This window comes from Ptychodera flava, chromosome 8 (assembly GCF_041260155.1).
Source record: "Ptychodera flava strain L36383 chromosome 8, AS_Pfla_20210202, whole genome shotgun sequence".
NCBI classification, from domain to species: Eukaryota; Metazoa; Hemichordata; class Enteropneusta; family Ptychoderidae; genus Ptychodera; species Ptychodera flava.
In genome coordinates, this window is record NC_091935.1 from 29,092,714 (window position 1) to 29,111,158 (window position 18,445).

The 18,445-nt window shown below is 36.5% G+C and overlaps 2 protein-coding genes across 2 annotated transcripts in view; both read left to right on the forward strand.

The window, feature by feature from the left end:
* The window catches only part of LOC139138970 (DNA-directed RNA polymerase I subunit RPA1-like), a 66,144-nt gene extending 55,918 nt beyond the window's left edge, over positions 1-10,226 (forward strand). Inside the window, exons 30-35 of the mRNA XM_070707624.1 lie at positions 5,789-5,958; positions 6,986-7,066; positions 7,389-7,556; positions 8,028-8,138; positions 8,591-8,783; positions 9,555-10,226. Of these exons, the coding sequence (XP_070563725.1) occupies positions 5,789-5,958; positions 6,986-7,066; positions 7,389-7,556; positions 8,028-8,138; positions 8,591-8,783; positions 9,555-9,655 (824 nt within the window). The 3' untranslated portion in view covers positions 9,656-10,226. The remainder of the gene's footprint in view (positions 1-5,788; positions 5,959-6,985; positions 7,067-7,388; positions 7,557-8,027; positions 8,139-8,590; positions 8,784-9,554) is intronic.
* Positions 10,227-12,881: 2,655 nt separating this feature from the next.
* LOC139138973 (calcyphosin-like protein) lies at positions 12,882-17,864 on the forward strand. Its single transcript, XM_070707629.1, has 4 exons — positions 12,882-13,193; positions 13,693-13,870; positions 15,710-15,919; positions 17,158-17,864. Exons 1-4 carry the CDS (start codon positions 13,069-13,071, stop codon positions 17,257-17,259), a joined length of 615 nt encoding a protein of 204 aa, XP_070563730.1. The 5' UTR covers positions 12,882-13,068; the 3' UTR covers positions 17,260-17,864.
* Positions 17,865-18,445: the final 581 nt, after the last annotated feature.

The window sequence follows — 18,445 nt, forward strand, 5'->3', positions numbered from 1 at the left end:
CCTCTACGTTACCCATAGACTTACAATGTAAAATCTAGAGTAAAACATTGCATCCGTTTTACCTCTACCGTTTTTTTAGCTCCGCTGTCAGCGACGCGGAGCTTATCAAATAGGTTGATTTTCCATCGTCGTCCGTCGTCGTCCGTCGTCGTCGTCGTCCGTCAACAATTGCCTTCTCCTCTGAAACCACAAGTCCAATTGCTTTGAAATTTTATATGCAGTTCACTTGGGGTGACCTCACTTCAGTTTGTTCAAATCATGGTGAAATTTGCATATTTGTATTTTTGGGGCATTTTTTGGTGTTTTTGGTAAAAAAATCTTCTTCTCTGAAACCGCTAGTCCGATTGCTTTGAAATTTAATATGCAGTTTGCTTAGGGTGACTTAAATCAGATTTGTTCAAATGGTGGTGAAATTTGCATATTTGTATTTTTAAGGCAATTTTTGTCAGTTTTGGTAAAAAAATCTTTAAAAATCTTCTTCTTCAAAACTACTGGTCAGATAGCTTTTATATTTGGTACATATGTCCCTAGGGATGATCTATTTCAGATTTGTTCAAATTGTGCAGAAATATGCAAATTTTCATTTTTAAGGCAATTTTTGCCATTTTTGGTCAAAAAGTGTATTTCTCAAAAAGTACTGGTCTGATAGTTTTGAAATTTGGTATACAGGTTTCTATAGATGAACTAAGTAATATATATTGAATTTCTGATGAAATCTGTAATTTTGTATTTTTGGGGCAATTTTTGCCATTTTTGGTCAAAAAATGTGTATTTCCAAAACTACTCATCTGATAGCTTTGAAATTTGGTATACAGGTTTCTACAGATGAACTAAATGATATTTACGGAAATAATGATGAAATCTGCAATTTTGTAATTTTGGGGCAATTTTTCTCATTTTTGGTCAAAAATTGTGTTTCTCAAAAAGTACTGGTCTGAGAGCTTTGAAATTTGGTATACAGGTTTCTACAGATAAGCTTAGTAATATATTGAATTTCTGATGAAATCTGTAATTTTGTATTTTTTGGGCCATTTTTGGTCAAAAAATGTGTATTTCCAAAACTACTTATCTGATAGCTTTGAAATTTGGTATACAGGTTTCCATAGATGAACTAAATGATATTTATTGAAATAATGATGACATCTGCAATTTTGAATTTTAGGGCAATTTTTCTCATTTTTGGTCAAAAAATGCGTTTCTCAAAAAGTACTGGTCTAACAGCTTTGAAATTTGGTATACAGGTTTCTATATATGAACTAAGTGTGATATTTTGAAATTATGATGAAATCTGCAATTTTTATTTTTGGGGGCAATTGTTGCCATTTTTGGTCAGAATATTTTATTCTCAAAAAACTACTCATCAGATAGCTTTGGTTGACATGTTCTTAGGGATGATCGGATGTGATATATTCAAAGTATGATGAAATCTTCAATTGTGTATTTTTGCAGCTTATTTTAGCCACTTTTTTCTGGCCTCAGCATTGAGCTATCAAAGATTTCCACCTTCATAATCAACATGTGTAAAAAATAGTTATTCTCTACATAAACACAGCGGAGCTATATCGGCCGCTAGGTCGCTTGTTATTTTATTAGCTTTGACTTTGTCCCGTCAATATTGTTAAGACTTATAATTGTTCTTTCATAACCAGGAAACGCTTCTAAAATCGAACAATGTTAAGAGTATCAAATAATGTCTGAAAAGAAGCAAGATTCTCTTCATGCTAAGTCACTTATACCATGCCGGTATCACATGTGTGATTTCATTCATTTTTTAGCTACTATAGACTATAGTCTATAGAAGCTATTGGGATGGGTATCCGTCCGGCGTCCATCGTCAGTCTGTATGTATGTATGTATGTATGTATGTATGTATGTATGTCCGTTTGTGAGGCGTCCGTCCACTCAAATATCTTGAGAACCGCAGTACTTACTGATTTGATATTTGTTGTGTAGATGAAAAATATGATTTTGAGAAACTATTTTTTTTAATTTTTTGATATTGTTGAAAATAGGCAAATTAATGCCAAAAAAGGTGTTTTTGGTAAAAAATCTTCTTCTTCATAACCGCTGGTCAGACAGCTTTGTTATTTGGTATACAGGTCCCTAGGGATAACCCAACTTAGATTTGTTCAAATTGTGATGAAATATGCAAATGTGTATTTTAAGGAATTTTTTTGTCATTTTTGGTCAAAATTTGACTTAATTCTTGTACTGTATAAACCCTATCAATCCACCCAGGAAAAAATAATTAATATGATTTTAAATAATTGGATTAATTAGGAAATCATCAAAGCCAAAATAATTTTAGTGTGGAATTATCAGAAAGTTCAACTTTTTTTGGTAGTTCATAGTGAATTGAGGATTAAAACATGTAAAGACAACTTTCCTGAATCCCAACTTTGATATATTCTGAACCACCATTTATGTTATCTAAAAGAAATTGCTCATAATAGTTTGTCATGATAGGGTGGTCAAATAAATAGAGATAGAGAAAGTTCTAATTTCAATTTATGGTTGACTTGGTAAGGATAAAGTAAGATTACTTTTTGAGGAAAAAAATAGAGTGGTCAATTAAAAGAGTGGTCAAAGTGATAGGGTTTTTATGGTAAAGCTGGGCTGTAAGATTCCTCATGTGCTATTTATAGCAATTATGCAATCTGTGTAAACAGTGCAATGAAAGTGTAACATGATTCCGTATAATGCTTTTGATGACCTTGAACTTCTTAAGTTTCAAACATTTGTCTCTTCAGTGTGCTTTCTCTGAGTATGTACAGTCTCAATTTATTCAACAGAACTTACTTACAATGTTAATTTGAAAGTTAAAATGTGCTTGGTTAATAGGATGAAAATACTGATATTAAAAGATAAGCAGCTTAAGATTCTTTATAACCTGACAGATATGCTGTTTTTTTTATGACGTAAATCTTGATTTAAGCAAGTCTTGTTTACTTTAATTAGAATGTAATTGACTCTTGTTTATTTGCTGTTATAGACTAATATAGTCTTATGAAATATGCAGATCTGTATTTTACAGAATTTTTCTCCATTTTTGGTCAGGCCATGCTGAAATGAGCTATCAAAGATATCAACCTTCTTCATCAATACATGTGTCACAAAAGGTTATTCTCTACACAACACAGCAGAGCTCTGTCAACTGTTGAGTCGCTTGTTTTTTCAAAACCGCAGGTCAGACAGCTTTAATATTTGGTTAACAGGTCCCTAGGATGACCTTAGTGTGATAATTCATACTGTCAGGAAATACTTGATTTTGTATCCAAGTCTATAGTAGCTTCAGGGACTTTGGCCCTATGTTTATTTAATAGAGAAAAAGTAACTTTTAAATGTTGTCAGACAGCTTCTACAAGTGTGATTGAGTGAATGTGTTTTGTACACTCAGTACACTTACACAATAATAATCATACCGTTAGGAAAATGTGCAATGTTATATCGTTGGAGATATAGACTCCATAAATCTTCGTATCTTTGGACGGAGACTATGAATTCAAGAACTTGTTGCTGGTCTTGTTCAGTAGCCAGCAAACAGAACACTAGCCTAGAAAGTTTGAGCTGCTATGCGCCAACGATTGGCCAGCTATGACGTATATGTCACATGTCTGTTGACGTAGAAGAAGCAGCTCAAAGACGGCATGGGGCTGGACGCGACTTGTGTACAGTCGAATTTCAAACTTTCCGTTTCGGCATTGTGAACATCGGAACTGACTCAAACATCACACCATCTAGTATGGGTGAGACTCAAAAACATTGAGAGAGCATTCATTTGTGGTAAGAGAGACAATTTCTGACAGAACAATCCATCGAGCCCCGACCACATGTGGGCGAGTGACGTAGCTACAAGTGAAAGGATGGACCGTAAGCTTCGGCGCGAATGGGAACTCACCGGCCTATATGGAACTTCTGTGCACCTTCAACGCTACGGCGCGCTACCAGACCGGACGTCAGGAACAGTAACGATCAGGTTTAGTAGATATACACGCTTGTAGGATAACAAGGATCCTATCCTCGTCCTTCGAACCGTGTAAACTTTACTTACGAATCCGAATTTCCGGCGGAATCGAAATCGTACTTTAATAATCTCACACACACAAGTGTAAGTCGATTTTGTATGAGTGATTCTTCGCCGCTTGGAGGGACGTTTATATAGTTTGGATCGTGGGTGAAATTGGTTCAAAAAGTAGGCGATTGTTATTTCCCTACAAGAAGGCTTAGAATAGCATGAGTGTTTGTACAAGTTGTCTAACACTAAAATACTGTTGTATTTGTTTGATAAAACTACAACTAAGTTCAGATTGATGTTTAGAGTTTACTGAAATTCACCAATTTGAAACTGTTGTATTGTTTAAATATCAGTTTTGAGCCAAGCCTCGCTTTTACAGGCTACCGTTATTTTCTGTACACTTGTAAATTTACTACAGTGTTTTCCTACTTTGAGGTAGCGACCTTTCGTTGTCATAGTGACCAAAATAGAGTTGTCGCCGTTACACTGCTGAGTTTTATGAGTGCACACCATATGAACAGAGAACTGGTGTATGTCTATGTGCTGTGAGTACAGCCAGCTTAAAGACGTTAAGGCTTACTAGCACATAGCTATCATATTTTCAGTGTTACTACAACAAGTTGTGACATCACGGAAACAGTTTCTTTGGTGTGTTACTGTCAGTCTTTGCTACAATTGTTAGCGAGCTGTCAATCATTGTACAATACATGGGTATCTGTGAATACTCGCTGTTGTTGTTGATTTATTCTTGAATAATAAATATTGTTGTTGGTGGAACTGTTATGCCAACTGATATAATTGTGAGATCTCTTTCTGCTGTACATTTAGAAGTAAATACCACCTATCTGAGCGAACTATTGCGACCAGGTTAAGAGGTCTCGGTTGAACAAAAGTGAGGAACATTTTAATTGTCAAATTAGGCACAGATTTACATGCCGTTTGACAATATATTTTCTTATAGTTACACCTGGCACAACTTAAACAAATTTTTGTCAACTCTCAGGAGTGGCAATTAGGCATTGCTTTTTTTGTACAACTTCTGTTTGTTTATTCAAACAGCTGCATCTTTTGTTTTTTTATATGTTATATTAAAGATATTTGTCATTGTAAATATAGTATATCATTACTACACTCATAGTCAGTGTTCCCTCTAAGGTTTCGAGAGGGTGCGCAACTTGAGATACGCCTGATTGCCTCACAGTTGGGTCCGTTCATGTATATACTAATTTATTGAGGTACGTCACAACGTACAATGAATGTTCGTGGCAACTGCACCGCCAACGGGCACTAGACTCGAAACGCGGAAGTACAATCTACGCCGAGATCGCACATTTCGCCCTGAGTTATCGTTTCCAAAACTAATACCGATTGAAAAGACTGAGACTAAAGTTGCGCAAAACATGAAATTTCACTGCGAGAGCAGTCGGAGACACTGCGCAATTAGCGCGCAAATAAGCCTTAGCGGGAACACTGCTCATAGTGTAGTAATGATATACTTACCTATCCTGGAGGAGTTCTCCTCCTACTTTACCAAGTGAATGCAAATTTATTAGATCAAAATTATACAAAAAATACAAATTTTGAGTTTCCATCAACGTGCTGAAATTTTCAAAAAATGAGCTATGTGAGAATGTACTTTGTGTCTGGTCTGTTTTAATGATTACAAACTATGTGTACTTCTGTTCTGATTTCAAATCATGTATCAACTTGTGAAATTGTAGACAGTTGGGAAAAATGATGTCTTGACTTTGAAATTCTCTGTATTTATAAAAGATGAAGAAGAGGGGCAGAAGACACAGTCTAACGATGAGGAAGAAGGGGAGAAAGAAGAAGGAGGAGAGGAAGACAAGGACAAAACATCTGCGCCATCAGTTGAAGTAAAGAAGTCCAAGAAGAAGAAGAAGACGGAGATAGTCCATGATGACGATGATAAGAGAATCAGTGTAAGTCAGATCATATTTCATTTCTTATCTCAAGCAAATTCAGTGTCTTCAGAGATTTGATGCATGTTTTTCTCACAGTTTCAAGTGTTTTTTACATATAGATTGAGATGAAGACCAGAAAGAGAAATAATGTTAAGTGGATTTCTGTAAATCCAATGGCAGGCATGAAAATCTGTTTATGAGAGCTCGAAAAGTTATCAAGTCTGTCTAAAATTCTACTTTATACTCTAAAGGATAGAAATGCTATTGTGTGATGTACTTTATTGCATCGTGTTAATCCAGTTTCAGGCAAAAATTTTGAAATTATATGACTTCTAAGGGTAGGGTATGAAAAGCTTTGGTTATAGTACGTACATTTTGCTCACCTGAAGATCTCAGTACAGTGTTTACAATCTGTCAACTGTGTAGTCCATTTCTTCTCATACCTAACACATATAAATCATATAATTTGCTAAATTGGAAATTCATGATTGAAAGCCAACATCTGCATGTTTTTAAAAGATTTTCAGGTCCAAATATAATACACTGCACAAGCATTCAAGCCATTTAAAATTTCTTATAATAAGCAGCAGTTGATTGAAAAAGAATTTTTCATCCTCCTGGACTGTACCAAATTGCATTTTCTGTGGCAAGAGGGTATTGCAAAAATGAGTGGAAATATGTCTAATCATAGAGGTTCTGAAATTTGTATTGTCTTTTAATAAACAACAATCATTTCTTTCTCTCCTCCACAGTAATCTCTTTATTCATGTGATAGTCAATATCATATTTTTACATAATGGATCTCCCAGACACTCATGCAGTTTTTGGTTTTCACTTCCTGTTTTGGAAGTAGTTCCGGGCACACAGAGACAACATATTCAATACTTTATGAGCTGTTTAATATAAAATCATGTTGATATTAACCAGACACAAATACTGAAAATGTAAAATGCTCATTGCCATGTATAATAGGTTTTGCTTTGACACAAGTAAATAACAACAATGACCATTTACACAATACAACTACCTTTTGTTTTAAATACAGGCTGTCTATTCTATCAGCGATTTGATCTTTGACTACAAGTATGATACAGAAGATGACCTTTGGTGCTCTGTGTCACTCAGGGTAAGTCAACAGTCTGGTAACCTATGACCTTTCACCTTTGATCTGTAAATATCAGCTGTGTGCTGTCACAAATAATGGAGTAAAAAGAGGTTGAAAAATAATACACAACTGGTATATTTTATACATTGTTGTAAGGAACATCATGTCACCCCCACACACACACACGCTTGGAGTCAGAAATTATTTTCCTTGCCGTAGAATTTGTGGTAATGGCACTGCAGTTTGTTGGCAGTGTTACTGTGTACCTTTAAGATTCAAGTCCCAGACCTACTGTGCTGCATTACCCTCGACAGTAGTCAGTTTTATTTTGTTTCAAATACAGCTTGATATTGTGGATTCCAAGATGGACATTTGTTCAGTGGTGGAGAATGAAGCGAAGAAGTCAATAGTGTTACAGACACCTGGAATCACCAGGTGTTTTCTGCAGGACAGTACTGTACCAGATGATGCAAGCCATAAAATACTACAGATTGAAGGTGTCAACATCATGGTGAGTCGACATGTGGAATTTACCATGATTTCCAACGTCCTATCGTGTGCTGTGATTGGCTAGTGTAATGATGAAAGTAACAATTTTCAGATAACAAAGACCGATTCCATCCGATCCTCATAACCAAATTCTTGAACAGTTTATTGCAAAAGTGCAACTACATGCCAGGATATAAAATTGTTTGAAACTGGTCACTGTTAATTCAATAATAGCAAACTCATTGACTTTATGTCCATATCACACAGTAGCACAGATTCGTGTAAAAGCCCTACTCTTTTCCGGGGGGCTCTGTAATGAGCTAAACTTTGGTTTCAAAACTGTTCCTACATCGATATGTTAGAACAGCCAGGAAATACTGTACTGTATTTTTGAGATAAATAAGCTAGAGGCAACAACACATGTGAAACTTAATAATCATAAACAAATACACAGATAATTCTAAAAATTTTATCACACTTTGACTTTACTCAGGAGATGTTCTGGTATGATAAAATACTGAATCTTCGAAGACTTTACAGCAATGACATCCATGCCATGGCCAATACGTATGGTATTGAAGCAGCAAGAAGAGTTCTCATTAAAGTAAGTATATCTGCAGAATTTAATTGAAACATTTTTTTCAGATTTCTATATTCCATGTATCACCCTCAGTTGACAATGACAGACTGTAGGACTTTATCTCAGTTGCTGAATTGAAATATTTGGGTATTATCCTAATAAGTCATGCACAATCTGCAGAAAGTAAATTTGAAACATTGGTATCAAGTCATTTTCTCCTAATTTGCATAATAAAACAATTAGAACTAATACACTCTACATAAAAGAATAATATTACATTTGTATGTCTGGTTTCAAATATTAGATGTGTTTATTTTGCTAGAGGACTCATCTTTACCTCCTATCTCTGTCTGAAGAACCAAACAATGTCACTTTTCGATGACAATTCTATCCTTTCTTTGTAAATGCCACCAATTCTGCTGCATGTGTTTTGACTACCATAGTTGTAATACAAAAACTCCTGCTCTCACTTTTAGGAAATTCAAGAAGTCTTCAAAGCTTACGGCATCCATGTGGACAGCCGTCACCTGACCCTGATCGGTGACTACATGACTTTTGATGGTGTGTACAGACCGTTTAACAGATTCAGTTTACGATCAAACTCGTCACCGTTGCAGAAAATGAGTTTTGAGCAGTCAATGACGTACCTCAAAGAAGCAACTGTTGATGGTGAGTTGGTCAAAAAATCTCCTGTACTTCTGTAAAATATGAAGATAGAAGTGATATTATTGTCAGTGTAGCATCAATGTATCATGTAGTGTATGTGATGTAATTTCTCATTGTTAATGGCCTTACATTTAAAGCACAGTCTGTGCAGTGAAATATTAATTAATTTATAGTAATTAATTGGGAAATAATTTGCTCAAAGAAATTTTAGCCAATGAAATTTCCAGTCATCTCTTTCACCCACAAAGCACATTCTAGTTGATGGTGTAATATTATAATTAATTCATGATTTGTGCTCAGTGAAAGAGCATTGGGAGAGTAATTTCAATTGTTGAATTCAATTTTCCATACATGTACCGTAGCCCATGTTCTGCCAAAGCTTTCAGGATCTTAGAAAGCAAAGCAGCACCGTAGTCTTCATAATACATACAGACATACAAGTTCTTGAATGCTGTACCTACATCGCTACATGAAGTTCAGCAAGTTTACCTTGAAAGATTTTGCAAAGTCTACCGACAACTATCAGTAGTATCCATTTCACTGGATGATAATTTATTTGGTTCTGTACTGTGAAATCTATGAAAAATAGTTTCTGTAAAGAAACATTTAAGTGAAAGAGTCAAACTTTACCATGTCTGTAGAATTCACAGGGGAGTCTGTGCTCATTGTGTACAGGTTTTTCATGTACATGTATAAGTATCAACCTTACAGTACAGTCATCATCCATGTTTTCTTGTAAAAGTCACCTTATCATGTTTGTGCGTTTGATTTCAGGTTCATGTGACCAACTGAAGTCACCATCAGCTAGGCTAGTTGTAGGACGTGTCGTCACTGGTGGCACGGGATCATTTGATCTGATACAACCACTCAGATAATCCTAGAGGGCTGGACTCAAAGGAAACATCACAGAGCAGCAACTGAATTGCGATAAAGACACTTCTTTATTCTGCGTAACTCTTTTAAAATTGGACACAAACTCCTCATCCGCACACTTTCTGATTACTTACATTGGAACACCAGTATGAGCACTTACAGCCCTCATATCACGTGATGGCTGTACAAAAATACACATAAGTATGAATGTTAATATTTAAATTTGTATGTCAATTTATGCCATCCACTTCCAGGTTTCAACTAATGAATTGCTTCAATGTTGTTTTTGGGAAGTTGAATTTAATTGACAGAAGGGTTGTTGTAAAACAGTTAATATACATGTGAATGCCAAAGGAAGTATGAATATATATATATTTTTACTGCATCTGTGGCCTTCAATGTAAGTCACCATGGTAACCAGCAATAGTTACCCATAGCAACTGTTGTCTTGCAAGAGTAATGCAATACATATTGTTTTGCCATTTTATATACAAACACAAAACCACTGCTGTATGGCGCCATGGTCAATGTTTACACTGAAAAATAAAGAAATAAACACTTTTCATATCTGTATATAGTGTTGTGTGTTGTGTCTTTTTTTTTTTAATTTGTGAAGGATAACAACCATGGCATTGAACAGTCTGCAATTTGTTCAGTTCATTCAAGTACTTTGGATGTCAAGTTTTCTTCAACAGTACAAGATGAACTTTCATTATTATAAAATTTTTCAGTTGGCATCATTGTTATGTACCAAGATAGTATTGCAGTCGTTCATTATTTGTAGTTTCCCGACCAACTGTAAATATTTCATGAATCTTCCGATGCATATTGCCATGCCAATTGTAGACTAGAAGACGTTTTGGTTCCAAAATATAGGTGCCATTTGCAAAGCTCTCTGAAGTATAATTGTTACATGAACATTGAATCCCTATGATCCTTAAATACAGATTAGTGGAAGATGTCTTGCAAGCGAGCAGAATGCAGGAATTGCTGTGAATAATACTATAAATGCAATGAAAATTATCCAAGGATGGGATATCTTACTTTACAGGGGGGGGGGGGGGTGTTTCCATTTATAGACAGTAAAATCCATCCAAGGCAGGCAGGTTACCGCATGAGGAGGGGGGGGGTGTTTCCATTTATAGACAGTAAAATCCATCCCAAGGCAGGCAGATTACCTGCATGAGGGAGGGGGGGGGGGGTGTTTCCATTTATAGACAGTAAAATCCATCCCAAGGCAGGCAGGTTACCTGCATGAGGAGGGGGGATGTTTCCATTTATAGACAGTAAAATCCATCCCAAGGCAGGCAGGTTACCTGCATGAGGAAGGGGGGTGTTTTCATTTATAGACCGTAAAATCCATCCCAAGGCAGGCAAATTACCTGCATGAGGAGGAATGGGCCCAGTATTCTGAAATAATTGGTGATATTTCCCCCATAATGGCACTGGCATGTTGGTTCATTGTCATGTGAACAGCTGTAGATGACTATGGTATAGTTATAGCCATGCATACGGGACTGTGCGTGGATGGGTGTGTGACCAACAACTACAGTTCACTAGGAACACCAAGCCGTAATGGTTTCAGTTTTATGGTTAAATCATCAAACAATAAACGTGGAAGTGAATAGGTTAAGCCATGGGGATTACCCCCAATGTTGACTCTCAACCAATAGTCAGCAAGCCTTGAGAGGGTTCTACTGTCCAGTCACTCAGGTTACACAAAGTACCGAAGAAGACCTGTATGGTACTGTAATTTTAAACTTGTTGGGCATCGAACATTTCAAGGAAGATGAAACCTTGTCAAGATGTCCAAATAAGGAAGTTGGAAAAACCATGATTGGGAGAATTGGATCTTTATATTGTTCAAATTTCTCAAGTGTGTTATGTGCCCTATGGCAGAAAGTTACAATATTACAAATTACTCATAAAAGCAAAAAAGTTAAGTACTATCCAATTATCCCAAATTAGTTCCAATCCTGTTAAAATATTTCAGTGTGTCAACCATTTATTATATATGCATGAACTTTAACGAATGGTTTTAAACTAGTGGACATAATTCACTGCTAGTGATTTCTGAAGCTACTCGATGTTTACGCTGTACATTAAATTGGAATTTCAACTTTTTATCATGCCGTATTCACTGTCCATATAAACCTAATCAAGAATAGATGACAGATAACTTTACATCTAAATTTTGTTATGATTCTTTACATTTGTTGAAGGCAATACAACATTTTCCAATCCTAAGTTTCAACCTATAATACAACTACTTTGAAGCAAAATAAACTGACCTACAATATGTAAGTATACCAATACTGGCCTTAGCCCAGTCATAAGTATAATCGCGAACCCTGGAAAAAAAGGATCTATGATGTAATGGTGTTACACTCTTAATAAGTATTGGCAGTAAATGTATAATGTTTTTTAAAAGCCCCAGCAACCGTCCAGTCCTCAAGTATTTGCAGTATAAGATTTTTCTTTAAAAGCCTCAGCAACCGTCTTGTCCTTAAATATTGATGTGTGGGTACTGCTCAAGTACAAATTTCATGACATTTTCTCCGGAATGGTGGAATTCTACAACGAAGTTTGTGTACATCTATGCACAAGTACATTCAAGAAATGTAGCTTTCAGTTTTATGCGATATTTTGCCAGCATGAAATGGTAATCCTTGTAAATTTACCAGGCGGCCGTCAATGGGAAGCTGTCCGCTGGATTCTGTCTCCCCGGGCGCGGAGATACCTTTCTAGTTCATATATTTGTCGTGTAGGAAGTTGTTTCCACACCTAGAAAAATGACACGGTCTCCTCATTTCATCCACAAACAGTAATGGTGCGAGATTTTGGCTTCCTTTCTTCATTGTCTCTAAGACCATTCGTTAATATCCAAGCAAGATACGGACGTATGTGATATTGAGCACATCTTTCACAAAATTAGACAGTCGAAAGTTTTAACGTTTCTTATACAAAATGTAATCACACGATCGTAATGTTAAAGGTATGACAGGTACTTACATAGCTTTTGCGCATCTTTATTAACCTAACTGTATGTTACTACCGTAAACATGTTAAACATTGTCTCTAATTTACAGCCGAGGGCTTCGTCGGCGTCCTTAGCTGACCTTTGGTTGACTACACTGTGTTTGCCCCTGTATTTATTTGCACAGAACACTGCCATCCACCTACTATCGAATCGACCATTATAAATCCCAATTAATGATTAAAATTGTCACGTGACTGGACGGTTAAGCCATACTGGTGACAGGGCGAAAAACTATGCGGTTTTAGATTTTAAATTCCTGAGTGAACTACCCCGACATAGCGTACTGTCCACCTTTTACAGCGATTTTAACTTTGAGATACTGACTCAGAGGTCGCCAGGTTTTTCAAGGAATTGTTTTCGCGTGAAACAATAGCAATGGGTGACGAGAGACAGATGAAGGCCGAAGCCAGCAAAAAGCTACATAAAACAAAAGACCCTGTAGAAAGACTGCGTTACAAATGTTTGGAGAGGGGATGTAGCGGTATCAAAGGTCTTGGCAGGTAAGGTTTTATTTCCATTTAAAATTTTGACACTATGTAAACGTCCATGACATTCACATAAAAGTGTGATTTGGATAGTTCTTAAAGGGGGTTATCAAATGTTAAATGCGATGTTCATCATTTGCACCGTGCGCACTTAATATTTATGGTATTCGAGTCTTTTCTGTGCGTAAACTATCGTGATCTATTCACAGTATGGTAGTAGTGATTCTCTTGTGATTCAGGTGAAAATCTGAAATGAGATTCCCGTTTCATAGAAGTTTCGCGATTTAATGATATTGAAATATGTGCATTCATTTTAACCTCAAGCCATGTTTGTATGTCCTACAATGATACAGATCGTTCATTTATGACCGATTGGCTTTCGTCAACATTTGCAGTACTTGGAAATTTTGTGTAGACTAATATAGTGTATTGCTGTTGTCGCAGAAAATTGGAATTTATGTCAGTCCATTGTTGCACATGTGATATAGATAGAGTCATGGGTTTTGCTTTACAGGGCTTTCCGTGTGATGGACGACGATGGCAACAGAAAAATAGACTATGACGAGTTTAAGAAAGGGATTCGGGATTTTGGAGTACATATGGAACCTGCCGAAGTGAAAGAAACGTTTCATTCCTTCGACCGGGATGGAAACGGAGTCGTAGACTACGATGAGTTTATTGTAACGCTACGGGTGAGAAATAAAATATGGTGGTGTTTTATTTTTTGAGCTCTGGGTTCGCAGGTTTTTAAATCCCGGAGGAAAAAATGCACCGCTTGATTTACAACAGCGTTGGGTCAAAGTGCAATTTTTTCGTTCGTGTTATGCTCACAGTGTAACGCGACTAATTTAGGGTTTGCGACGTTGCTAAGATACCATTTTGACAACAGAAGAACTACGCTGGTCTGAAATGTTCACCTCAGAGGCGAGGCAATTTATACTGTGGTCTGGCTGTGGAAGGGTCACCTTATGACCCGTTGTATCAGGCACAATATAGTTCCTCTTCTACAAGTTTTATCACTCACATCGACCCTGAGCAAACAACTCGGTAACTATATACGGCAGTTTTATATATCATGTAGGTACAAGTACTTACAAGCCGAAGGAAAGACCGTAAAGCGGGTCTAATATCAATTAGATATCGCATCCTATGTCAGAATAAACACCTGTTGATTTATTCTTTGTCATTTCGGGGGTGGTTCTAGGACTTATCATTTCGAGGTGATTTCGCTGTTTCTCACCAAATACGAAGTTTATATTACGGCCCAATCATTAGCCCACTTTACTCATGTACACAGCTGAAGGATCAAAATAAATATCCGTTGCGTTTATCTTTTTTCTTCTGGAAAAGAAATTCCCTACAATCGATGACAAAATACAAGATTACTGCACTCGCGATTAATTAATTAACGCGAACTCATAAAATCGTCTGGATTCCAGGATGCGTGTCTGTCAGTTTTGAATAATCAATGATATGTTGTCATACCATCTCTGTTATACCTGGAAACTATCCCTCAACCTCATCGTCTGTTTCAGAGTTGAAAGGTCATGCTCTATACGATATATGACGGTGAGCACATTGGGATGACCCTCGTCCAGATGTTTCTCTCCCCGACGACCCTGTACCTTATATTTTTAGTCACAAGTTTCACATTTATTGTGAGTTTGAAATTGAAGATGATACCAAAAAGAGAAAATATTCACAAAATTCAGTAAAACATAATTGTGAAGTTCCCATTCTTTCTGATATTCAGAATACGAAAACCAAATATACACACATACATATATATATATATATATATATATATATATATATATATATATATATATATATATATATATATATATAAATGCATATATTACGAGTCTGTGATCTCAACTTGAAAAAAAAGTCACCCAAAACGTTACGTCATATCGTTTTGAATTTCCCAAAAATGAATGTGTCGCGTTCTCCATGCGTTCTCTTGTTTTAGCGGCGAGAATTGGTCTCTGTAGCTCTCTTGTATAGGCTGATTCTACGTCACTGAATTTTTTCGGCGTCTTCAATGATTATTGTAACGCACGTCCATAACAAGCTGGACTATACGTATCTAGGATGCAAAACCGCTTGGGGGAGTGCTAATTATTGACGTAAAGAAATGTATTGATGGGTATGATTTGGGTTTATCACTTTTGTGCTTGTCTTGATATGCATCGAAAGAACGCCATTATGGTGATGGAAAATTACCTTCCTTCATGTTTTACAGTGTAATGAATATTAAAATGTTAATTGTTAACCCAAAATTTGTTATTTACATCGTGTGATGTCAAACTGGGTCATTGAACACCATACGTCGATAGAATAACGAGGATTTGGACATAACAAGTCTTGATCCTAGAATTGTTCGATGAAGAAAGGAGTTTATGAACAAATGGGTTTATTCCACCGTTTCTTTGCGACTTCCAGAAGGTCTGAGGAGAGACACGACGGAGGAAGCCTTATAAGAAAGTTAAAACAAATGTGATATTTATTGGTTTCGTTTCTTTCTACAGCCACCGATGTCAAATGCAAGAAAAGAAATGGTTTACAAAGCATTTGACAAGTTAGACCGAACACGCGATGGTGAAGTCACCGTCGAGGATCTGAAGGGTGTGTATGATCCGTCCAAACATCCCAAGTACATGAATGGAGAGTGGACAGAAGAGCAGGTGTTCAGGTCATTCCTCGACAGTTTTGATTCGCCGGACGACAAGGATGGCGTGGTAGGTCTTATCTCCTTGTTCGAAGGCAAACGAAACGTTATGTCAACTCTTGTCTGTCGGTTGTCAGGCGGTGCGACATTTGGTCATTGGCATGTCTGGTTCGTGTCTTTCCGGAAAAATGTTATTGCCTTTGACCCTACGCTACTCTAAATTTAGTCTTGAATGCCATCATACAGGGGTGCTCTCTAGCATAAACGAATCAACAATTTTGTCATGCGTCGCGGGTACACCTAACAACCATAATCACCACCAGATAACATACATGTATAGTTCAAGGGATTTTTGTAATTACAGTTCTTCTACGCTTTTTGGATGGACATAGACAAATGTCATCATGACGAAAATTTGAACCATGTTTTCACCGGAGCTAAATAGCAAAATAAGTTTATCAAATATTTCAAGGTTAATAATGCCGATTGGCTCTGACTCCAATGATTTGCTGAAACAGATGTCGCCATCATCATGAGTTCATGAATTTTTTCGTTTTATTGAGAAATATGTTCTTCCGTAAACTGTTATTTACAGAGTTCTCGTGATAAAGATACAATGACGTCACCCAGAAAATGATAGTTGGGGTGGCTCTCTTCTCGGTTTAAGGCAGTACCTTCCTCGAAATTGAAAGACATCAACTTTATTTCATTCAAGTTTTCCTTAAAGAAATTTTAAACCATTCTCTTTCAAAATTAAGAAAAAATATCAGGGGTCATCGAGCAAATGTTGGTACCGTACTGTCTGAGAAAAAAAAACTTGACATTTACGCCTACCGACTGAAATTCACAATGGCCGCCAACCCCAAGTAAACTCTATGGGGAAAACTTCGATTTTTACAAAGATTTAGGCAGTTTAAAGCCCATTTACTCCACGACTTTCAAACCGAGCCCGCGTAAACAGTAGACCAGAGAAATACTGTAAATGTTTGAGATTCCGAATACATGTCTGTCCCAGCGGTCCGTACATGTCCGCGACTCGGATTATTTTATTATCTGATTATACGCCATCATCATCTTTCACATTTGCATCGTTTTACATTTCACGAACAAACTCTTGGATCTTAGAACGTCATATTTTGATCGGTTTATTTTATTTCGATGTGTCTTCCATCGATGACCTCTGACAACAACACGTTAGATGCTAACGACTGATAACCTTTGAACCTACATATTGATTCGAGCTATATGCATTTAATATAGTTTGATGTAAATTTTACTGATTTGGTATCACTCTTATTCGTTCTGTAGGTCACAAAGGACGAGTTTTTGAATTACTACAGCGGTGTGAGTGCCTCCATCGACACGGATTCCTATTTTATTCTCATGATGAAGAATGCGTGGAAAATTTAGACATTTATAGGGAAGTTATCTTTTTGTATGTTTCAATGGTTATGTAGGCTAAGGCTATTCGTGCTTAGCAGCCGGCTTTGAACTCCCATTTAACTATTTAAAAACCTGTCACAATTTTATATCGTCTGTATTGGGAGGGGTCTCATAGCAAACACATTTCAGAAGCAAATTTCTTTAAAACACTTTAACGGGCTCGACAAAGTAGACCATTTGGTCCAGTTATTTTCTGAAATTCACATTACATTACGCGGTGCATATTTTGATATTTGGCGATCGAATATAATAGAGATCATCTTTCCACCAAGTTATTCAACTTCGTTCTTGGCCCGTGGAACGAGACAAATTGATTAGCGATGTATTTTATTATTTTACAAACATTATTTTGATCAACTTCAGGGAATAAAACTTTTGTCGCCCTTTAGAACAAATTAGAATGAAGTAGGAAAGCGTGCCAAGTTTTTCGAGAATGTTGTGATCGTTGTGTAATTTATGCCAATCTTCTTGCCGAAATTAAGCATTTATACCGTTTATTTTATAATTTTTCGAATATTGCATCGTTATGTTTAAAATGTTGCTTTGAATTAAATGAATGAAAATCTAGCATAGCTGTTTGAGAGTTTGTCCCAATGTGTATGTATACTGTGGAATACGAAAAGAGTTTACACACACACACACAAACACACACACACACACACACACACACACACACAAAGGGAGACAAAAAGGTAACTACATTACAGACATGCCGACAGACGGACACTGAGGCAGGTCCTGGAAACAGACGTATTTGCATTAGTGGCAGAGCTTGAGGGATAGATCAAATATATTAGCAGCAGGGCGGGTCATAACACACTTTGCTATAGCTAGACCTGTAGTTAGGTCACGCTGTGTAGTATATTCCGTCATCGAATGTCATATAATTATATTGTAGCTAAGTTCATTGTCCTGTAGAGAGACAAGAGAAGAAGGTATGTGCACTATTAGCTCCAGCAAACGACAATATTACCACTATAACAGTGTAATCCGCCACAGACTGAGGATTAATCTGAATTAATATCTGTTATATTATATAATATAATATATGATATATTGGTATTAAATATTACTTATATTATATGTTCTTAAAACAAATCATTGACTAGACTTTCTACGGTCGGAACGTGAGACTGAAATTACCGATAAAATT

Bases quoted from the DNA above. Each gene is read 5' to 3' on its own strand.
- LOC139138973 (XM_070707629.1), top strand. From the start codon at position 13,069: ATGGGTGACGAGAGACAGATGAAGGCCGAAGCCAGCAAAAAGCTACAT. The intron at 13,194-13,692 runs GTAAGGTTTTAT...TTTGCTTTACAG, and splicing joins GGTATCAAAGGTCTTGGCAG to GGCTTTCCGTGTGATGGACG. The intron at 13,871-15,709 runs GTGAGAAATAAA...TTCTTTCTACAG, and splicing joins AGTTTATTGTAACGCTACGG to CCACCGATGTCAAATGCAAG.